Source organism: Salarias fasciatus, chromosome 14, assembly GCF_902148845.1.
Source record: "Salarias fasciatus chromosome 14, fSalaFa1.1, whole genome shotgun sequence".
Classification (NCBI taxonomy): Eukaryota; Metazoa; Chordata; class Actinopteri; order Blenniiformes; family Blenniidae; genus Salarias; species Salarias fasciatus.
Window position 1 is genome coordinate 33205869 of NC_043758.1, and position 24505 is coordinate 33230373.

The 24505-nt window shown below is 41.9% G+C and overlaps 1 protein-coding gene across 4 annotated transcripts in view; it reads left to right on the forward strand.

The window, feature by feature from the left end:
• nectin1b (nectin cell adhesion molecule 1b) overlaps nt 1-24505 on the forward strand; it is a 183021-nt gene that overhangs the window by 139862 nt on the left and 18654 nt on the right. For 2 of the 4 annotated variants that reach the window (XM_030108914.1, XM_030108915.1), the window contains 2 exons: nt 9132-9225; nt 17314-17415. In XM_030108914.1, the coding sequence (XP_029964774.1) occupies nt 9132-9225; nt 17314-17415 (196 nt within the window). Of the gene's footprint in view, nt 1-9131; nt 9226-17313; nt 17416-22202; nt 22390-24505 lie in introns of all 4 variants that reach the window. The other 2 variants (XM_030108916.1, XM_030108917.1) reach the window with 2 other exon arrangements.

A 24505-nucleotide genomic window follows, 5' to 3' on the forward strand; every position in this document is an offset into this window, starting at 1 on the left:
CAGTCTATCCCCCGCTGATCCCTGCCCTCCCGGATCCTCTATTCTGTTGCCTGCATGTAATGGTGGCCTGCAAGTGACATACTTGAGCACACCATTGTGAGCGCAGAAAGCAGCAAACACTCACTGATCCCGTACTCCACATGCGGTCACACCGGACCTGAACCCGTCGCCATCCGAGCAGCTTCTGCCTGTTTTCATGTCAGTCTGTGTACATATCGATACGATGCATGACCAAACGAGGACCAGCTCCGTCAAACATCTGAAACGAAGCCAGATGAAAAGCAGTGCCAAGTCCAATTAAACCCCATCCAAATTCCTCAGATAAAATATCCCGCTCCACTTAGTTTATCACATTCGGCGGAGCTTGTTCAGAATACAATAACAAGCCAAGTGGAGATCGAACGTACATATCAAATTGTTAATCAAAGGCAAACGTGTAAGCCTTTACAGGCTTTGCATTATCGAGCCTCAGTAGTCATATCTTTAACAGATCACACTGTCCAATCTGTCTTCCCTCTCTTGCTCTTTCCCCCTCATCCCGTGTGCATGACTCTCCTCTAATGTGCATGACAAGAGTCGTCGTCATGTCAGTGCTGTAACTGTTGTTATTGCTTCTTACTATTTCGGCATGTGATGCTTATCATTGTGGTGAAATGTGATCATATCAGAGCTTTAACTATCCAGATAAAAACACATTTGTATGCTTCTTCATTTATTTATTTGATTTTCTTCTCTCTTTTTTTTTGTGGCTTGTCTTGAAACATGTTGAGTGTCTTATAAGGAATCTGTTTACTTTTTATTTTTTCGAAATGTCAAAATATGTGAATATGTTGCAAGAGAATGTGTTTGGGGGTTTATTTTAATGCAGAGAACCACTTGCAAGAGATTCATAGTTTTATATGGGTGTCTGATGTCGGGATGAATGGGGAAGCATTTAGCCAGACTGTTTAATTCTGCATGTTGATGAGCTGTTAATCAAGCCCGGGCATTTGATGACATGCCTGACTGCACCGCCAGTCACGCCTCTGTTTGCCCCCACAAAGCAGCACATGATGTGACTCAAAATTGGTCAATCCTAATAAATCACTGGTCCTTTAGAGGCTGCACTGGCACAATAGTCAACTGATTATCAAAATAGATGGGCATTGTCAAAGGCGATGTTCTCGGAATAATGTGTTCATCGCTCTGTCTTTTACACAAGCGTGATGTACGACCTACAAAATGTTGAAAAGCACCGCCAATTGTGGCACTGTGGAAAAAAAAAAATGAATGTGGGAAAAAAAAAATGGATCGACTCGCTTGTGTTCCTGACGTACAGCTGCTGTTGACACAGTTGTAAATACTCGCTGGTATAAATCACTTCGATGCCAACTTTCTGGCCATATTCAAGGCAATATCTGAGAAGAATCACATGCAGAATGGTAAATGGGTGTTGAATTATGAGCTGGGAGTCCATGAGACCACACAACATCATTTATTTCCTTTCCCTAAAGCGTAGGCACAAATCTGTCTTACCTTTAGGGTCTGGAAGTGATTTTCCAGGACTGAAATGTGTCATCATTGTTATGTTGGAGGACATTTTGAAATTCCGGTGGACAATAACAGTGAAGAAATCTTAAAAAGAAAAAAAAGATTTCTCCTTTAGCAGCGCAGTCTGAAACATGACACTGGGAGAAGAGAGCTGTAGAGACGTGGATTCTTCTTTTGATTTATCAACTGGTCACCACCGCTGTGTACAGACAATTTAGAAGAAAAAATGTGATAAATGTGACAAAACTTGTTGTTGGACATCTATTTTTTTTTTTTTGTGCTTCAAGCTGTAACCAAAGTAGGATTTCTGTTCTTGTCATTCTGAGTCACAACAACATGGACTTATATCGTACAGGAAACTGGGGATAGTTGTAGCATTTTCTTCGCAATGTAAATTAGTAATATGTGTCTGTTATTAAACAGAAGAGCAACTGCAAATGAAACAGAAGGAATGAACAAATGTTCAAGAGCCTGTTTTAGCTGTAACTCCCTAAGATTGTGTTATTGAGGGTTTATATGTGTGCAAACCATGTAAATTATATGTCCACTTTAACTGTAAGCGAAAACTTAAAAAAAAAAAAGAAAACTTGGCAAGATCTGTAACTGTGCGCATGCATCAATAACCAAATGAAAAAGAAATATTGTGGGTGTGTGTTTTTCTCACCTGGCTAATCAACATGAGTGTTCTGTTGGAATGTATTCGGTTTCCAGTTCCCAGTCCCAGTTCATATTCTCCTGAACTCGGTAGTTTTTGAGTTGACAGTCACTGTAATAAGAATCTAAGAAACTTGACTGAAACAAAAATGCAAAATGATGCATTGTCACCTGAAACTTCGTCTTGTAAACCGAGGCCTGAGTTTAACAAAGTAATATTGCTGAATGTTTAAACATAAATGATTCTGATCACAGTAAATGATTTTTGCCTGGGTTGCAATTTGTTACGCATTTAACCTGAGACTCACATATCTGATTTTAAAGTCATGCCTTCACTTTGCTACAGTAGATGAATGCTGCCAAACTTTCTGTGTTTTACATTTTCATATTATTTTATCTATTCTTAAACAGGAAGAAGTTGCAATGCTGTGCTCCTGTGTGATGCTTCATTGTGAATTCATCACCCACAACTGCCTCAGAAATTTTATTCATCTGATATATTACTTTTACTTAAATTGTTAATCTTGAAAACAGCATTTAAGTTCTGCCTTGATATCTTCATGCTGATGAAAGCTTGTTGAAAAAAGCATTAGTTTGTTTCTTAAATAATGCTTTATATTGGTTTTATTGTTAAATAATATTCAAACATTCTTCACTCAGTTTCTAATGTACGAGATGTGTGCACATGCACATGTATTTACATACTTGAAGCCCCCTAAACTCGGCAGCCCTGTTGTTAAGAACCGTCTGAGCCTCTCGATGTGAATATCTATTGTCTTTAATGTTGCACTGTGCAGCTCTAATCAGCCGTAGCCATCAAAATTCCTCAGTAGTTTAAAAGTTTGGAGATTTCTCTCAGTAACAACTAGCGCGAAACATCCCTGCACAGACACAACGCTTTCACCGCTCTCGCAAAAAAACAAGAGAAGTTAAAAAAATTCAGAAGCTTCCCTGACTGACAGTGTCTGCCTCGGGATGTTACTGTCTGACATGTATCATCAGGCCCACTCTGAGCATGCTCACATCCAGTAAATTCTACTTTCTTCCTCATTGGAGAAAATGTTACAGCTGACCTCATGCTACAACTTTCCCCAGTTTCCTTTACAAGGTGGGATTTTAGTTCATTTTACATTGTTGTTGATGCGTAAAAAAAAAAAAATGGTGCTTGGTTCCTCTGTGCAGAATGTTACACATACAGTGCAACTGTTCATAGCGATCGTATCCATCTACTGTGTCTCTCTTTGGTTCTTTTTGTATAGCAGTGGATGTGAACTAGTATCAATGCCTCGGGTGTTGAACATGGTTTGGAAAGTGACCGTTTGTGTGTAACTGTACAGTTAAATGTTCAAAAGAGGAAAACTTTCCTCCAGCTGCAGAAATAGTTTTTGATAAACTTGTCAAAGAACAAAAAAAAAGTCATTTTGTTTCATTCTTTTTTTCCCCCCTTTCTTTTCTTGCGAGAAAAGCTGAGCTCTGTGGAGTAATTGTTGTCCGCCTTTTGAAGAGATCGGAGCCAGACAAAGCATGAAAGTAATTGCCTCCTAAAGATCAAATCACATTTATCCCGTCTTGCAATTAAAAGTATCATTAGCATTTAAATTGCCAAATAAGATTGTGATCAACAGAAATCAATGAGAGCAGCAAGGATCAGCTCAGGCACTTCGGCGTGTTTTCCACGAGCAGGGCTGCGGTCATACGGCGGCTCTTTAATCCAAAACCCTTCTGGGAATGCGACACTTCACTTTCTCTCACACGGAGCGGACGGGAGCAGTGTTTTCTGAAGGAAAAATCTCAACTCCGATTATCAGTGCTCCAAAACTGCCTCAGAGGTGCAAAAAAAAAAGAAAAAAAAAATCCTAATAGGAAAGTCACACTTTTTTGTGAGCACAATGTAAAAGTCATTTTCTTTGCTGTAAATCTTCCCTCACAGATTACTCGTCTCAGTTTAAGGATTAGTTATGTTTTCTCCTCGCTATCCCCCTTAAATCTCTCCCTTAAGCTGCCCTGAGCCTTTTGTAGCCAACAGAGCGAGGCGGAGCGAGGTCTTCAAGGTGGATGCCTGACGAGGAAACAGCAGTGCAGACCTGAGTGTAGCTCATGGTTGCCTGCCCAGTGCCTTCCGCTCCCCCACAGGCTTGCGGTGCCTGTCAGCTTTCATTAGTGTCGGTGTCTCACAAAAACCAACGCCCACATGCTGCCTGCATCACATCCAGCGCCCAGAAAGTCTGTATGATCACACGGGCGAGACGCGCACGAGGCGGCCGCGGGCTGCGGAGAGCTTCACGGCGTCCGACTAATGACTGACGGGCAAACAATGAGAGCAGACCGCAGCGTTAGATATAACACGATGTGTTGAGGAAGAAGTTGTAACTTTACACTGTTGAATCACATTCACTCGTTCACCCACGGAGGCGGCTGCCATGCAAAGCTGCTCAGTCCATCCACTGAGAGCAGTTTGGGGCTCAGTGTCTCGTTCAAGGAGTCACATGTGGAATCAAACTTGGCAAAATAACCTCATTAACGGTCTGTTTTCTTGTACATTACATGTTTGAGCCACTGAAAAGCTTAATTTCTCTCAGCTGTTTGCCTTGGACATGAGAAACAAAGGCAAAAATAAGTGTGTGCTCAATATCCAAGACTAATTACATTCATTTAGAGAGCAGGCTTTGTGTAGGGGAAAAATGGCTCCTGAATATTATTGTGGAGAAAAGGGCACTCACCTGTGAAGCAAAGGAAGTATTCAAACATTGCAAAAAAAAAATGGGGAAAAAACTACAGTACATCGACTTTAATTAGTGTGTTTTGCCGGAGTGGATTCAGCAGAGTCATGGTTTGCATGTGTCGCTCGTTGAATTTCAATTTCCATACTACATGCTAATTCTGAACCGGTGCTGCTTGTAAATAGAAGTATGCTAATGAGGCTGATTTAGATTTGCATATTGTGACTTTACCCCGACTGTCACCGGGCACTGAGACAACCTGAGAAATATCTGGGAAAACAATCAGCCGTGGGTAAAAGACAGGATAATTACAACTGTCATGATTACAACACGAAGCCTTTTTTCAGTCATTTTATCACAAATAGGGAATCAAATTCACCTTAAAGTCCAGTTTCGTAATTCAGATTCACAATTATGTCTCCTGTTATCCCACAATCATATCATTTGTCAGGTGTAATTTTCAGCTTCTTAATTGTTGAGGTCTAATAAGGCTGCTGGATGGCTGAAAAGAGCTCCAATGGAGCAGAGGAACAGGCAATGAAGACCACAAGTGAATTCCGGTGTAATTGCTCAGCCACCTCACTAATCACCTGTAACCGTTCTTAACTGGCCCGGCATACCTGTCAAAACTGTTCACACAAACACACTCCCCATGGAACCAGAGAAAAATAACCAATAAATTGTTGTGTGAACTGGGGTTTAAGGCCCCATCAATCTGGTACATTTGTTTCTAGATTATGACCAAAGCTAAAAACAAAGCAACAAAAAATCTCAGACTTATTTTAGAATTAAGAGTTTTCCACTCGGAAACTCACCCTGAACACTGCTTGATTATATCCAAACCACCTCACTAATCAGATGTAACAGGTTCAAACTGGGAACCCATGGTTCTGAGATTGAGTCTGAGGCCCTGTAAACACAACGCTTCAGGTGAAAATGCATCGTTTTTGCATCTTTATTTCATAAAAGTTTGACATTTATGCAGCAGTGGAACTGTTGAATTTATGCAACATGGAAATGGCAGAAACGCTGAAAAAATGTAGTTTTCATGTTCAGCCTTGTTTTAGTCCATCTACTCGTGCATGTGCAGGAGAATTTTCGATCACGGACGCCGTGTGCATGCATCGTAGCATTTCAGAAAAGTTGCATTTGCCACCTTTTCCAACAAGATGGAGTCCGAACTTCAAAAGTTCCGCCTTGCTTTCTGTGGCTCCGAACACCGTTGTCGTATCAACAGACACTCGAATGCAACAAAATTTTTGTGTTTTCACTTGAAAAATTTGTGTCAGCCGGGCCTTAGAATGTGATGGATATTTTATCAGGTACACATTATAGCTGCTCTCTTAAATACGTTTGAAGATTAATAGTACCGTAATGAGTTTGGTGTTTATAACATTGATAAAACCAGTGGAGCGTCTGGCAACATGTATTTCTTGTTTTTGATGTAACCATCAAAATCTTGACTCAAGTGTGACAGATCCTAGAAGATTAATCAACAATGACAACATGTTTATTGTTACCTTGTACTTTAACAACATATTACCAATTGTAGTCTTGTTTCTGTGTTGCACTCTAAAAATGTGCTGCTGTTATCAGCTCTGACATTTTGGCTTATTTAACATCAGTTTGACCATGTAGTCGATATACACTTTTTGATGTTGATGTTTTATCACAACAACCGTTAGATTCAAGCTTGTAACCAGAATCATCTCTTATAAACTGAGTGCAACCATTTCTCTATTTTCTTTAGATTTACTTTGGTGAGTCGTGTCGATACTCCTTCGGTTCAATATTCTCGGGGGGGGGGGGGGGGGGGGGGTTGTGTGGAAAGTGGATTGAGATGTTTGTGGAAATGCTTCAAGAGCATTTTCAAAACATGGGAAACACTTTGCTTTAGCCTTTTTAAGTTTTATTGGCAGGAAGTTTCCCAGCCTCACATCTTATGGTATTACTCCCAGTCAAAGACACTAAAAGTGCATTAATGTTCCTTAAACTAAGAACTACTGTATATTTTAAGGATGAGTCCTTAAAAGCATCGGTCTGTGGAGAGGAACCGAGACGCAGCTTGATTCGCTGAGCACACACAGGCTGTGGGTTTCCCCTGGTATTTGCTTGCCTGAGCACATCTCCATACATTATATTTGGGCTCTCTTTACAGAGAGCTCTTGATCAAACAGTGGTGGTACTTTTTGCTCTATTTTCCAGCTACTGTGTCAAACAGTGGCAATGGCCTGTGCACTGAAAGTCTCCCGAGGCTGCTGCTCGTGCTCTACATGATTGCAAATTGTAGCTGAATATGTTCAAGAAAGGGAGGTATGAGGGGGAGAAGGCTCTCGCCGTAGGGTGGTAGTCACAAGATGAGGGAATTTCCTCATGTTTGGTCAGATTTAATAAACCCGCTCTGCATATGATGCCCAAACACGCTAGTTATTTGAACAGGCTCCTTTGCAATGAAATGCAATCATTGTGGGGTCCTATGGGATCAAATGTAAGTTGAAATGGCAGGTTCTGAATGCAAATGCCCCTTCATGCATAAACATGGTGTGAATTCATTCTGCCGGCAGAGAAATATCGGATCAAGATGATGCACAGGTTTTTGTTTTGTTTTTTTTTTTTGTTTCGCCGAAACAGTGGATATTGTAGTGGATGTTGTACTCCTTTAAAAAGCTAGCAATCAAGTATTCTCATGAGATGCGCTGTTGGATTTTGTTCCACCGAAGAACCGAGGGAACGCCAGAACTTAGTACTTAGTTGCTTTCACGAAGCAGACAGAGGATGAAAATTCCACTTTGTAAGATACATTTCATGAAAGCAAATTATCTTGTCAGCTGCCGCAGTGTGTATGTGTGTGTTTTTTCATACAGTTCTCACCTGTATCAGAATTCAGTCAATCATAAGCGAGGGCTTACGATACTTTATAATGAGCAAGCCGATGTACCTGTCGAAGCCGCATTTCCACAAGACTTATAATTATCTGTCTGAGTGAGAATGGAAGTTTCTTCTCCGGTAGAGGTTATTGTGGAGGAGATGGTGCGCTGCCGCTCTGCGCCTTCCCTGTGCCTCTGTGCTGCAGGCAAGCAAAAGAGGGTGCCACATGAATCTGGCAGTGGCACGGCAGCCCTGTCTGGAGACAAGGTGATACGGACTGGAAATAATGAGCGTGAAAGAAAGAGTTAAGAGGTGCACTCATGCACAAATTTTCTGCACATTAAAACGCCAGCATGGCCTTGCGGAAAGGTCATGTTATTCAATAAGGACGTGAACCAGTGCGAATGGCAGGCGGGAGAAGCTGGAGATAATGCATGTAGGTACACAGCTCAGTGTCTGTGCTCCACTTCATTATCTTTGATCACTCCTGATATCATGTCAGAAAACGACAGATGACATCTGACTGCCAGCATGTTTGAGGGATGGGGTTTTCTTTGTTACGACTCAGCTGCAACAATCCTTCTGTTTCCTTGTCTGAAATAATTATCAGGACCCACTTCAAACTGTTTCACCACCGAGCTCTCCGATTCCGCTGTCTCTCCTGCTCACGGTTTAATTTTCCCCTTTTTTATTATCATATCAATGACTGTGTGCTGGTGTGGCCTTGGTTGCCAGTGGATATTCATTGTGCATTTGTCGAAACTAGTTGCTTGCCATCCTGTTAATGGGGCCATGTAAATGAGCACAGGTGTTCAGCTGTTGAGGCTTTGTTCTTCCCCAGGTGCATCAACAAAGGGGGTGGGGTGGTTGTGTCTTGGGATCAGGGGCTGTTAGTGCCGGGGACGCGGGGAAAGAGGTGAAGAGCAGAGGCCGCCCGCTGAGCTCTCCGTGTAACAGCTCAGGACGGTATGTCAAACAAACAGTCGCTGCACAGTGGGCAGGGTGTTTGTCCACGTGGCACCCTGGATGAGGCTCAATCCACCCTGAGGACCTGACTCACACGTGCCCTTCTCCCTGCCCCCTATACCCCCTCCATTCCCGTCTCCTCACCTCAGTGTCCAATTACAGCCCACTCTCATTAGCACAGTGTCTCTCCAGCGAGAGCCTTTCAAAGGGCAGGGATGGCTGCCGCTGCAACAAAGCCACCAACACGAGGTCTATCAAAATCCAAGGAAAGAGTGAAAAAGGCAAGTGCAGGCAGGACTTCTCATTATAGAGTGCTGTAGAAGGTGAGGGACGTAAAGAGCGGCAATCCCTTACTGTGCTGAGTGTCATGTTATCTTTTCACTCTCTTAACAGGACTGACCTCCCACCCGCTCACAAACCAGCCCCTCCACCCCCCAAAAAGAAGAATAGCGACATGAAGGGACACTTGACATCTGATGACATCCAGGTAAGCCCCCCGCGCCCCCAAAATCCTCCTCCGTCTCCTCCTCTCTTCTCAGAATCGAACACGTTCACACTGAGAGCCGCAACATATGTTGCTGTTTCACCTTGTTGATTACAATCTTCTGCTGAGACCTACGTCTCATAGTCAAAAATAGCAGGGTTGTCCCTGGGCAAAGGGGATGTGACATGTCCTGCACTGGCAAGTGGAGTGTGAAATACAATGTGTGACATTTTCAGTTTTTTTTTTTTTTTTTTTTTTTTTTTTTTTACAGTACGCTTGGTAGTTTGGCGGTTAACCCTTCTTACTGGCTGAAACTGTCCCACGCACCGTATGTTTCCCCTAATCTAAATACAGATACTGTACGTCACTGAGCTTTACCTTTCTGATGGAGGAAGTACGCCGGTGTTGGTGGTATTATGGTATTTATGGTAACATTAGTCATGAGGCTGGTTTCACAGGTTCCTCATCCTCATTCCTTTTCACTGCTGTCAGAACTTCTTGGCATGCAGCGTTTCTTTAACAATCCAATAAAGTACAATTAGCCGAAATGCCAGAATATCTAAATATGGAGATATGTTCCTTTCCCTGCCGCTCCACGGATTTTAGATATATTTATGAAACGACCACTAAAGAGAAAAAAAAAAAAGATACTATAGTTAAGACAGTTTGTTGAATACGTCATACAAAAGACACCATGGACTTATAATCAGTGCATGTGGTGCCTTTATAGTATGAACTGAGAACATCAGAGTAATGATTACAAAGCATACTCAATTCAATTGTGTGTGTGTGTGTGTGTGTGTGTGTGTGTGTGTGTGTGTGTGTGTGTGTGTGTGTGTATATAAAAAACACTGAGGGTCAGGGTCAAACAGGTAAAACACGCAATCCAACTTCAAACTCTGCAGCTCTATTCATGCATGTGCTACAGGCAGAATGTACAACGGTACAGAGACTAGAGTGGCTTCATGGACATGGACACGGTCACAGACACACACACAGTTGTCACACAGCTGTGAGAACATTCATTGACATACTGCCTTTCCTAGCGCCTTACCTTAAAGGGCAACTCCGGTTTTTTGACACCTGGACCTTATTTCTAGTTGTGTGCATGCTCATATACTCACTCAGACAAACATCGTGCAGCTCGGAGTCCTTCAGAAGTTATTTAGATCCAAACGATGTAGCCGCACTAGCGGGGGTGCCACAGCAATGGAGCGTTAGCGCGGGACATAATCTCTGCAGAGTCGCTCATTTCGGCTGTATTTCTTCATCCATCGCCAGTGTTATCATAAAGTCAGCTCGTCTACCGTCTTCAGGTGGGTCATCTGAAGAGCTGACAGTTTTTGCTAACTTAGCCACAATTAGCTGGGATGGGAACGTTGCGGAGCTCCTCTCCCCAGCAGAGAGGCACTTTGAGTCGGCCTCGGCTGTCACGGTGCCCCGGCGTCTGACTTCCAGGGGCCGAGTTGGAAAATGGCCGTCAGCTGCTCCACGGAGGCTCCGGACACCGGCGAAGACGCACGGCTCACACGCGGCCGCTGGACGACTCTCCTCGCCGGGAGGATGCGTATCTCCGCTCCCCGGCGGATGCGCGCGGCCGGCCCGCCACGCCGAGGCCGGAGCTGTCTCCTCGCCGGGAGGAAGCGTATCTCTGCTGCCCGGCGGATGCACGCTCCATGTCGGCCGCGGGATGCGAGACGGCTCTCTCCTCACCGGGAGAATCCAGATCTCCGCCGCCCGGCGGATGCGCGCTCCAAGCCAGGCCGCGGGAAACCGCCGGAGGCCCCCCTTCCAACCGAAAGGCAACCCAGCGCCGATGGAGGAAAAATACAGCCGAAATGAGCGACTGTGCAGAGATTATGTCCCGCGCTAACGCTTCATTGCTGTGGCACCCCCGCTAGTGCGGCTACATCGTTTGGATCTAAATAACTTCTGAAGGACTCCGAGCTGCACGACGTTTGCCTGAGTGAGTATATGAGCATGACACACCTACACTGCAAAAAAGGATAACCTAAATACAAGATTTCAACACTAAATTAAAGAAAATTACTCTTAAAACTAGTGAAATTATCTGTCCATGCAGCAAGTGAATTTTACTTAAAACAAGATCTTGATATAAGAATATTAAACCAAGAAATAAGTCTCTGTATCTTAAATATATCTTAAATCAAGTGAGATGAGACAATTTGACTGAAAACAAGACTTTTGAACTTGGTAAGTATTTGAATTTTTGCAGTTTTTGCAGTGTATAAATAAGGTCCAGGTGTAAAAAACCGGAGTTGCCCTTTAACCTTTACCATCAAAAAACTAAATGCTGAAGCCCAACCCATACCCTAAACCTAATTCTAACCCTAACCCAACAAACAAGTCTTAACCCTCAAAAGGCCATTGTACATTGTGAGGACCAAGTAAAATGTCCTCACTATGTAAAATGACCTTGCAATGTTGGTGTTTCACCGGGACATGGCACACACACACACACACTCACACACAAACAGGTGTATGTTCTATTACAGGAAGAAAGGGAGAAGCAAAAACAAAAAAATCAACAGCTTGACTTAAAAGTGGAAAAGCTGTGAAATGTACATCAAGTTTAAAATTCAAAAGGCGCTCTTTGAAAGCTATTTCAAACATTTATTTTGGGTCTTTAAGCTGACTTCAAACATTTCTTTTCAACAAGACCACGGGTGGAGGAAGTGATGCTGCTTTGAATCCTCTCTACTTCCCGAGTTCTCCGGTTCAGTCTCAAGCATCAGTTCCACAGTCGCTGTAGCAGTTCTCCTCCGTCACAGACATCGGATTTACTGCGTAATTATTGAGTGGCATCATTTGTCTGTGGTCATGTGGTTCAGTTTGTGTGTGTTGGATGAGGTGCATGTTGTTGTTGAGATGGTGCAAAGCTTGGTATGATGATAGTAAAAAACAAACGGAGGGATGAACCAAGGCCGCTTTTCTAAAGAACGAGCACAAATACGAGTAGCTACTTGATAATACTGAGTACTGATATGAGACTCTTTAAGTGCCATAAAACCTAATTCCTACTCCACTGGGATACCACATATGAATCTAAAAGAGATTCTGCATGGATGCCACTTACAACTCGAAGGCTCCAGTAAGACAGTGCTCTATGATACTGTAGACTGCTGCTGGTTGAGCTCCGAAACTCTTTAGCCTGTAGCCTGTAGCATTGGTCAACGTTAGCAGACAATGCAATCTCTGCTGGTCCAAATGTCTCTGGTGATTAAATTACTGGTATTATTTTAACTATCTCTCACCTCCTCTTGATATTTTGGCAGAATATAATTTACCATCTGTCTTACTTTTGTCATTCCTGCTAATAAGAATCTCGAAATGTCACTCGTCCTCTGTCATGTAACACTTGCCGGGTCGTATTGGGGATCTTTTATGCAGTATCAGACCCTAAACCTCATACTGATATCAGTATCAGTGCATCCCTCAATAGAAGTGTTGTGCACAGTGTTAACACAGCTCTTACAGTGTAATTATTGATTTGGATACAACGAATCAAGACTTTCAATGTGCTTGTGATTGCCTGTGTCTCTATGTTTGACTGGAAACCTGTTGTGGACGTTTTCCACCTTTCCATCTGTATTCAGGTGGGGTCGGTCCCAGCTTCCTGTGACCCTAAGATGGATAAAGCAGTATAGAAGATCCATAATAGGTCCTTCAGAGAGATTCCACTCCTGTACCGCTCTGACAATTACAGAATTTCAACTTAGCCGTGAACTGCCTCCGGCCAAAAAAAATATTCCCAAAGCTCCTCTCCAGGAATTTGAAACCTCACTTTCCATGGTCACACTGATTCAGCATAGCTCCTTGTTGATTATTGGCTCCTGGAGTGTGTGACCAACAGTTTTAATCAGCTGGTGGTCACACACAGCAAAATTCTTTTGTCAAGCTCGCGTGAGGACACAATCTTTATATTGCATTAGGCCGTTTGAACAGTACCAGAGCGGCGATGTATACGGAGGAATCTGGGGGATTTTCCCAGTTTTGCATCAGCTTTCCTTGTGGCTTCCCAAAGTGCTTTTCTTCAAAGTCCAAATTACACTTTGGAAGAACAGCAGTAACTTTTACAAGCATGAGAATGCAATATTTTACGCTTGAAATGCCACGGAGGGAGTGAATGAGATTGCAGAGGTTGCACTGAGTTTTCTGTGAAGTCTGGCTTCACTTAAAACTCCACAAATTGAAGAGTTAAAGGGGGGGGGGGGGGGGGGGGGGGGGTGAAATGAAATATTAGTGTCTGAATAATTGAAAATTCACCTGTCAAGTTGGTCACCAAGTATCAGCACTGCTGAGATTTTAAATCCAGCTTTATGACAGTCTTCGCAGACCCAAGGTCAAACTGCTGGACATCTGTGTTGAGGCAGTAATGTCGTGAAGGGAAAGTAATGTGCTGTCCCTGTTACACAACCACTGCAAAGGATCCACTTAAAAACGGCATTTAATGCCTCGGTGGTGATTAGTAGCAAGATGAGAGTGTAATGGACACATTAGAAGCTTTAATGTGTTTAGGCGAAAGGCTTTTTTTTTTTCTTTCTTTCTTTTTAAAAGCTGCACAATCAGCAATCATGGATAAAAATGACTGTTATTCCAGGAGTCATGTCAAAGCACATCGGCGTTGATCTATATCACAACACACCTCACACCAGGTTCAGTGATTGGACATTAATAAAAAAAAAAAGAAAAGTGTTGAAGGTTATTTAAAGTTACAAATCACAGTCAGGAAAAAAAAAACAACAACAACAGCAAAGTTCCCTTTTTCATTATTCCAGTCACTTGGACAAGTTCCTGCAAAGAAACCCGTCAATCATGGTGATGAGCTGCTGCTTTAAGTGACATGGGGATAATCAGCATCTGCAGAACCACCAGGCAGTTTGTAATGACACACTTCTAATTATTGCAGCACAATGAGATACTTCTTCATCGCTCTTCTAAGGCCTTTCATTGCTTTGATACTCAGTGGTCTGTATTTAGTACATATATATACATAGAACAGCGTTTTTCCTGTGACTTGAGCTAGAAACAAGAAATGTTCGAGCTTCATTTCGGGTTTGGAAGCTTTGAATTAACTATATGTAAAATGTCATTTTTTTGCAGATGAATTTGGCCAGAATAACAAATGTGGGATATTTTTACTCAAACTGTGAGACATTAGAGTTATAGTATTGTGCATTATGAAGAAATGCCACTTGTCAAGTTAAAATTTCATTTACAAGACAGAATATTCCCAATTCCCAGTTACACATGAATGCATCACAAAGCTAAAGACTGAGATTTTCGATACAGTTCACTATCTGAATTTCGATCTGATCAGGAAAAGAAAATCTGCTGTAGTCAATGCCAGTGAAGCACCACCGTTTAATTTTATCGTAAAGTCTGGCTGTTTTCACCTTACCTGAAAAAGGTTTTTGGAGACTGATGTCAAAATACTGAAGGTAAAAATCTTGGTTTCCAAACAGACATCAGCAATCGAGGATGTGAACAAAGTTCCCGTTGAAAATGTGCCACTCAGCTCACAGTATGAACGCCGCCACGTCATCTGATGTAACTCCAATCATCTTCACATGTAATATCTTCACAGCGTTTCAGAGTGGAAGGAAAGTGGTCTGAACAACAATTTTCCAGGTTTTCGTTTTTTTCTAACTTAAATCGAACAGAACAGCACAAATGAACAGTGACAGCTATTATACTAATGTCTCATAATTTCTTTCTGTCAGTAGCTTCATTGTTGACTTTGATTTCTTTCGTTCACCTTTCATTTCCATTCAGTGTCCACTCTCCGACACAAGCTTTCATTTGGAACCTGAACATTAATTATTTCGTGCCATGAAATGTTTCTGGAGCCCGTTGCGAGTTTCCCGCCTTTAAAGTCCTTTAAAGGTGTTTTTGCTGTCAGGAGCGTCAAACTTTGCTTTGTGGCGCTGAGAGAGCTCGACACATGAATTAGAAGTCCGCTGTGAATAAGTGTGAACGTGACAACCTGTTGAAAAGTGGGACTATGGAGGAGCTTTCTGCCCCCTCTGCCCGGACGCTGCTTCTGTTTTGCCACAAAGGAAACTGAAAAAACAGGATTTAAACGGCAGGACCTTAGATATTTTTGCTGAGCTTGTAATTAAACACCAAATGCCAAAACCTCACTAAATGGCAATGTGGGTGACAAGCAGTTTATTTTTTACAATCATCATCATGGAAGTATTATTTCAGAAATGCAGTTGTAGAATTGACAAATGAACAAACTGCATCAAAGCGATTCACTTTTCTTCCTGTGACATTTTGAAACATCCTTTTTTGCTAATTTAATCAGTTATCTTGACCTGATCTCAAACTCCTTCCAAGTGTAATGTAGATTTCCTTTTCACTGTAATCCTCAGTTACTTTCTCTGAGTAACAGTGAGATACTGACACGGAGTAGAGAAACGGCCACATCAGCTGCTCGCTCCTCTATTCAACCCAGCAGTGACTGAATGATGAAGTCCACGGGTCATGTTGACACATTTGAACCAGATTTCATTTGTGATCACTCCTATTACTTTGATTTGAATCTAATTTAAAGAGTTTATTTTTTTCCCATCAATTCAGAAGTCACTATTCTCATAAGTCCTTGACCAGGTGACACTGATGAATTCAACTTTTTCTAAATTTATTCTAACTTTTGATTAGAAAGCATTTGCAAGAAAAAGCAATGGAAGGAAATCATAAATAGAGGGTGAATTAACAGTTAACAATTTGATGAGAGCGATACTGTGTGTGGAAGCGGCTTTTCATCGCTGTGTTCAATACTTTCACAGGTGCGTTTATTTATGTGTATTTTCAATAACGTCTATATTCTCAATAAATTAATAAAAAATCCTCGGTAGTATTGTGGACCTCACTCCGATTAAAGTTACACATGTCTTGTTATGAACAACCATCTAGTTTTCAATTCCTTCAAAGTAAAGTACAATCTAATGTCGTGTAATCTCTTGATCTTCACATCAGTTAAAGACAGCATAATACGCTTCCAATAATGATGACTACAGAATTCGAAGACAAAAGAAGTTCAATTAGAAAACACCCTTCTACCAAACCCTCTTATAAACAGTGTGATCTGAAATCCTGTCTCGGTGATTGTTGTTTGGCTTAAATTGGCGGACGTTTGTCACTGCTTAGGCTCCTTTTTGAGCATTTAGTGTGCACATTTTCACAAACTCACCCACATAACGGCTAATAAGCTGTATTCTCGTAACTGCATTCCTGTGATGCTTGGAAAAATAATAGAAATGGACACCTTTTTCGAAATGTTTTCAGTGTTTTCTTTAAATGAAAAATAGCAGCTAAGGGTTTAATGGAGGAAGGGTTTTAGACATGGTTTGATGCCCTTTTCATGCGAGAAGTTAAGAAAATAAAGTACAGTCTTTGAAAAGGTTCATATCAAAACTCTTAGAGTGACTGAGTAAAATCTAAACTTTGATTTTTTTCTGGTTTGGTTGCATGTTTTTTTCTTTTGTATGGGTTGATAATCACTGATACCATTTTAATAAGAAATATAATATTTTAAGAATCCTTGTCAATGATTTATCACGTTTATGTTTGGAATAAACTCCCTCTGTCGTTCATTGGCCATGCAGCACTGGCAGTTTTTTTATTTTTACAGTGGCATTAGCATTTCCTCTCACTTATTTCAAAACTTTGCATCAGACATTTATGCGATACGAGCTTGATTAATCTGACAAAAATAACTTTGATGCTGGTACAGAGTTCAGCTCCACAGCTAAAGTTCAAACTGCTGTCAAGCTGCATTTCCTGTCAGATTCTGGATTAACGCCGTCGGTTTCTGCTCATTACTGCAGGAAAATCAAACGTGAGCAAATGAAATCAGAATCTGTCAACGTGAAGTTTCTGCTGCTGACATGTTGCCGCTTTGAACTGCTGCACGTGCAACAAAAGGCAGGAGTTTCCAGCGACGCACTAATTGCAGGGTTAACCTGAACCAGGAGTTCAGACTGAGAATGGGACGACTGAGCCGCTCGCGTTTGCTGAGTTTTTTTTACAACTAATAAGGAATTTTGCTGGTGTTCCCTGCAGGTGGTTCATCTCGACAAGGATGAGGAGATGCAGAAGCTTCCTCTCCAGCCTCCTTATTACGACATGGCCCCCTCTGAGTCCACCCCCTTCACCGATAAGCCGGTGAGTACGGCAGCCACCAGCAGCTTCACGGGAGTGTTCGGTCCACCCTCTCTGCCTTCGGCCTGTGGTAATTGCTGGTGAAAGTTTTGGCACCGTTGTGCTCGGAGGTGCTTTATGACTGATTTTGAAAGAATCACACTTCCATATGGTCACAGTTGTTCTTTAATTTCTGGGGCGGAGAGTGGAAGCTGACCGGTAAATCCAGCTGTAAGCCCTTTATCTCATCAGACTACATCAGCGCCTCTCGTCCTGGATGTACACCTCGCTTTCTGTGGATTATTACACAGTCTGGCCCCGACTCCCACCACTCCCCCTGCCCTCTGCATCACCTCGTCTCCCCTCCGCTTGCTCTAATCCACTGTAATTACTCGTGGGTTTGCTTGGCGACCATGTGCAGATAAATGGCAGGGTGACGCTCGGCCGTACATCATCACCCCGGAGTGTTAACTATTGACTTCAAGTATTTGCCTTGATGCACCAGATGCTCTGCCGACTGTGGGCAGCCTCCCCCTGTGGCGGTGGTGTGTGAGAGTGTTGGGGGCTTTATTTGCTTTGGCTGGAGTTCCTGTTTGTGAGTTTCAGTGTGTATGCATGGGGAGACGTGTGTGTTGTATGTGCTGACAGGAAAAAACACTATCTTTGCAAATGGCTTATTTTTTTTGTTGCTCTTATATTTTTCCCTGTTTTTAAATTATTCTAATAAAATTAATGAAGGAAAATAACAGCTCTACATCCTGATGGTTCAGAACCTCCGTCAGTGGCAACATGAGAGGTCACAAAGGCTTCCCCAAGCTCTGCTACCATGCAGGTTGCCAAAATGACATTTTAACATGTTGACAAAACCCATAAAATGTATTAGCGAGAGCGGATGTTTCTGCCCCAGTCAGGCTTCACTGTCATGTATTGATCGATCAGTGTTGGGTGTCGGAAATAAAACTGGGAATCCGCTTTCAACCAATCATTTCCAAACCCCAGGCTGCCTCGGTTAAATTGAATATCATAAAATCTTCTGGCCCCCAACATTAAATATCCAAAATCTTGCTGTAATAGTAGAAAACAGAACAATATCCTTGTGTTTAGGGTTTCCATTTACATAACATTGCTCAGAGCCAATGGAAATCCAAGTTTTAAGAAATGGAGTGAAACTTTTCGAAAACACTCCAGGAATCAGCAGATTTAAACTATTTGTTGAACTCCCCCAATAAAAATAAGTTGTTTATCTTTTCATATAAAAGTTATTCTCTCAAAGGAGAAGTCCTGAAAAAATCTGTTTTGTTGGAATATTGTTTGGTGTCGTTTGTTGCACAGTTGTGTGAATATTCAAATGTCTGACGAACATCAAAAGTAGCAGGAAATATCTGAGCGAAATTAAAACTGCTAATGAGAGATAGTGGTGTTGCTTTCTTGTCAGTGTAAAATCTGCTGTTGGCATAAAGCAGCTGAGAAAAAGCATGAAAACCTGATGACAGGTGAGAGGTGTTACTGCTCAGACAAAACAAGATAATTACTATGGTATTAATAAGTGATGTTTTGGGATCAGAATCCGATCTGGATGCAGATAGAATGTTCCCCGTGGACAGTCACGCATGGTGGAAAAGAGAAAATTTGACTTCTATAATTTCTTCATACGGAAAGACTTGTCACAACAAGCCTATATGGTTTTTTGAACTTGATTTTGTTCAGTCCATGTTTTGACACACACAGAAATTGCCACATCAGCGTCTCATCAATTAGCCTGTCACAGCAAAGCTTGTGAAAACTTCTCCACTTTTCACATTGTACTTTTTAAGTGACTCCTCCTGACTGCATTTAACTCGCAGGGATAAGTCAATTACTATCATCCCTGTCCCTGGGCGCATTGATTTTGATTTTTCTGTGTAGTTGTTCAAGGATATTAAACTATCGTCTTAATTCTATGCTGAAAGGGAGCCAGATGTTTAATTCTGATAATCCTTGGACACCGAGGGTAGATTTTCCTTAGATGTATTGCTTATCTTTGATAACATTCCACTTAAATTGAAGTTTAGGGCTGGTCTTAAGATGAATAGGGTATCACTGAGGTTTTCAAAACACTATTTCTGAGAGGCATGCATTGACTGCTGAGCGTCGAGTGTTACTAATGATGATTCTCTCGGGGCAAAACACTATCTGCCAATTTTGAATGCGATGTGGCTGTAATTTTCCCCCTGATTGCACTCTGGTCATGACAAATATCCCAGATATTTAAATATCCAGCGAGCAGTGTGAGTGCGAGAGGTGGGGAAATATGCAATTGTGAAGAGATTGCAAAGTAGATTTAAATTATTAATAGGAAACTCTGTACAAGCTTCAATCACGCCGATGTAATCCTTTCTCAGATGGAAATAAGGTACACAGGGTGCAAGAAGGGACAGCTCGCATGATCCCAGCCCATTTCTTATTCACAGCCCTCCACCGTCCTTCTGAAAAAACCTCTTCAGTTTAGATACAGGAGAGTCAAAACTCTCCGTTTCAACCCACCGGTTTCATCAAAGTGAGTAATCTGAATTGAGTGGAGTAAAATAAATTATTCTGGAGTTTTCGTTTTTTTTTTTTAACACTTCACAACGTATTCGGTAAAATGGAAAATTTGTCCAATTAGGTTTGTGATTGAAGGTTGTCGGTAACACAAACAGCGGTTAAGTCTGATACTCGATTCTCTTGCCGTGTGCTGGAAGCTGTTACTTTGTTTTGCTTTTCATAAAACTGCTTGTTATTTCATCGCCACTGCACGTCTTTGGCCAGGTAAATCCGACTAGATGGAGTAAAACTACTGAAAAAAGACGTTTTAGTTTGAGAGGGCACTCACTGAAATCCTCGAAATGCTTGATTAAAGGTTTCAAGGTTTTATTACATCAAATTGGGTGGAATTCATTCATCTTTCAGACTGCTGGAGGCAGACTACATCCTGAACAGTCAATCATCACTGGTAATATACACACAAACGGAATGGCATATAGGTATTTTGAAATATGTCATTAAGCATTTAACAGATTTAAATCAAACATATTTCACCAGCCGTAGCATAGAAAATGTCAAAATGTTAACCATTTCTCACCGGACTTGTGTAAATGAAAGGCTACATGATTGACACAAAAATGACTTACGGAGCGAGTCGGACTGAAGTATGAAATATGTCTAGTTGCTTCAGTTTCATATGCAGACTACATATGCGAGCATGCTTAAAAAAATACTATAACCCTTAGAATTTCAAGATAAATCAGTGAGGTGGAGTGGCTGGGAGGAAAAGTGGTTAGCAATATGGCGGCATGGCGTCAAGGTCCAGATTGTATGGAGCTCGATGTGACTGCATTTTCTCCAATTTCCTCCCAAAGTCCAAAAACACACATTTTAGGATAATCGATGACTTGAAATCACCTGTGGGTGTGAATGTGTGTGTGTGTATGTGATTGTTTGCCCTGTGATGGACTGGAAACCTGCCCGGGCTGTACCCTGTCTCCGCCCATCAGCTGGGATTGTCTGATTGGCTGGATGAAGACGGATGGATGGATGATTGTCATTTTATTACATGCATTACTCTGGAAGGGACACAGAGCGGTGAAGTAAGCCGAATGCGGCCCCTTGGTTTACGGAAGGTAACATTCATTCAGGAAAGGAGCCATGGAAATCAAAACCTTGATTGTTTACATGTTGTCTGTTTCACGTCGGCTTTCAAGCACTGTCCATCTTCTAACTGGTGATAGTAAATTCATTAAAATGTATTTTTATACTGTTTGCTTATAAATGTCTAAATTATTTGCTGTTTTCCAAATTATTGTTTTCTGGATATTACTAAAGAAGAACATGGGAATTTGAGGAGTATTTGTGGAATTGGACAAACAGAGCTGAAAGCGTTCATTGTCTTCTATTGATTGTCCCATTAGGGTCATTTACTCGATGATCCACTCTGCCGATTGTTCGCCGAGTCAATCAGTCAGTCAGTCATCGGACTTGTTGTGCTCGGTGGTCAGACGCTGGTTGACTGAAGGTCTTTGTCTGCGTTTACATGCATGCTGATATTCCAGCATTAAGGAAACCACATCCCATCTTCATTAGCATGCTGCAGGGCTGCACAACGCCTTCCATGTGCTGCACAATAAGTGGGGATAAGACTGTAATCACTTGGTTGACGCACGGATGTAAATGCATAGATCGCTGTCCTTATAGCTGGTAAGATTGTGTAGACGTGCATCAACCGTAATCCACACATTAGAGCTCTGCAATGTGCCCGCTCTGTTTGGCTTGTTTAGTTCCACTGTTTATTTTTGCTGGGATCCAGTTTTCATGCCCATCAACCCAGAGCGGAGCGCAGTTTCTGGGAAGAAGGAAATATTGAAAACATCTGGAGCTGAATAAAAAAAGTCTTTAGCACATGCACACATCAGAATATTGCAGGAATATCATTACGTGCACAGTAAACAAAGACCAAGTCCTTCTCATTTCTAACCTGCATTGCATTCTTTTACATCTATTTTCTGTCTGTTATGATTTTCTCCATCTTTCTGTTCGCTCGTCACTTTCAGCCATTCTGAAACATTTATTTCTGTGTTTCGTGTGAACTCATTATTTTCTGCCTCCCTCTCTAACACTGCTGCTCACAAATATCCTCATGACCATCCAGCCTTCAGTCCACATTTTTCTCATCTATCAGTCTCTGTTCTCTCGCTCTCTCTCTCTCTCTCTCTCTCTCTCTCAGTTTATCTGTTGCTCTCACTCTCATTATTTGGCTGGCTCACTCCTCACACACCTCTCGCCTCTCTTGTCTCCAGAACTCTGGCCACAAGGACTGTGATGTCCAGTATGCGGAGCTGGATACTGCAGCTTTGGCCTCCTCTCCCAGCCCACGAAGTTCTGCTCACACTGGCCCTGGGGACCTTGTCGAGTATGCAACCATCCAGCCTAGCTCACACTAGCGCATGCCATTATAGGCCTTTCCCCTCAGACTTTGGCCTCAAGGTACACAGACTGATGCACTCCATCCCCTCGTTCATCTCCCTTTCACACGCACCGACCTCCCTCTGGTCCACATGGCTCCCCTGTCTGCCTCCCTCTTCAGTCTTGGCTGTCTTTTGATTTCCCCCCTTGTCGCTCTGCAGAAGGTTTGATTGAAGCAGCGATATTTCCAGGCTATTATTTAACACAATAGCACTCACAGAGGGATCCGTGGGTCTTTGGCGCAACATGAAATAGCAGTGAAACATGAATCTAAAAGCACATTATCACACAAGACCATCGAATCAGCTATATGAATCAGGTATCATTTTCTGAAAATATCCTTTGAAATAGCACTCTCTGGCAGAAAGAACACTTTATTCTTTGGTTTTTCCTCCTCTCCCCTTTCAGGCTTTGTATGCACGAAAGAATGCATGAGGAGACAGTAAGCAAACATTTAACATGCATTTCTCAGGTCAAAGTTGCAGGCGAGAAGCTGCATGATGGTATTAGAGAAATTACAAAGCACTGTCAGTTCAAGACCAGTAAAAAGAAAAAAAAGGGGATACTATTGTTGTTATTCTCAGTATATCAGCCCTGTGTCTGAAAACTGAATCCAAGCATCAGGACTGACGTGTTGCGAAATTGCCTTTTGCTCACTATCAACTAAAAACAACACTATTGTGCACACACAGATGTATTCAAACAAGGGTTTTTGAGTGTATATGCTTTTTTTGAACATATCGAAGACTGTAGCTACAGCAAACATATTGCAACCTTGCAGCGAAAAAAATCTGAATTTTAAAAAGATGAAAATACATGATCTGTCTTAAAGTCAATGTTTGGGGTACGAGAAAACAAAGATATTAAAGTTCTCCAGTTAAAGCCAGAAAAGTTTCTCTCCACATAAACAGCACCGTCTCTGCTAGAGACTGCAAATGCTTTCAGATGTAATCAATTCCATTAATCTCCATGCACGACATGAATAACATCAAGTTTTCCACTTCAACAACTTCCAAACGGCCCCGTTAATACATCGGCTTCCACGTGTGTAAGTGTGTAATCTCAAGTGTGTGCAGGTTTTCATACGAGCCGATCTCAGCAGAGGAGGCCCATAATCTGGATTATCTGGAACAGCTCGGTAAAATGCTAACAGTAATGATTTAAAGTTGATGTTGGCAGCTGTTTGTATTTGAGCAGGCGTGTCCTCGATTAGCTTGAATCATAGCAGACCTGTAACACTGATGAGGGTGAGTGTGTGCGTGTGTGTGTGTGTGTGTGTGTGTGTGTGTGTGTGTGTGTGTGTGTGTGTGTGTGTGTGCGTGCGTGTGCGTCTCAGCCAGTTATTGAACAGAACACAGATTATTGCAGCACTGTCGATGTGCAGACCATGAGGTGCGCTGGGCAACAATACGGACTCGAGGCATTGAATATATATATTTAAAGTATGGCTTCTCTGTAGGGATAAAAATCCTATCATTTCACTGCATTCTTTTAAACAAAATCCCAAAAATTACCAAAAAACTTCTCAATGGTTAACTCAACTTTATATTGATTAATTTTATCTCTCTTCCAAAGTACTGACACACAAATATATTACAAAACTCCATGCTGTATAGAAAACTAACACAATTAAAGAAATAGCTCTTTTTTGAATCTTTTGTGTGTGTGTGTGTGTGTGTGTGTGTGTGTGTGTGTGTGTGTGTGTGAGTAATAACGGAAACTGCTTCACGAAGATGCTGTTGTAACAAATGGTGCCCACGGGAGCAGTCAGGTCTCAGACTCTTTTGTTGCACACTTGCAGTACGTGGCAGCTTATGATGCACTCTGAGTCATATTTGTACTGACCAGGTTCACAAACGCTGGAGTTTCCCTTCAGTTCCTCTGAAAAGCGGCACTTTGAGCAGAGTAGAAACAACTAAAAAACAAACAAAACAAAACAGCAATTTTCTTATTTGGTTCAATCTTTTTCAGTTGACAAAGTATAAAAAGACAATCAGCACAAAAATGGATGAGAAAAGACCTTTTATTCAAACGTGAACACTAGATTTACATATATACAGTACATACTTTACATACATGCAGAGTGAATAATGAAGCATAAAACCTTTGTAGAATGAACAACCAGCCGACCGAATGA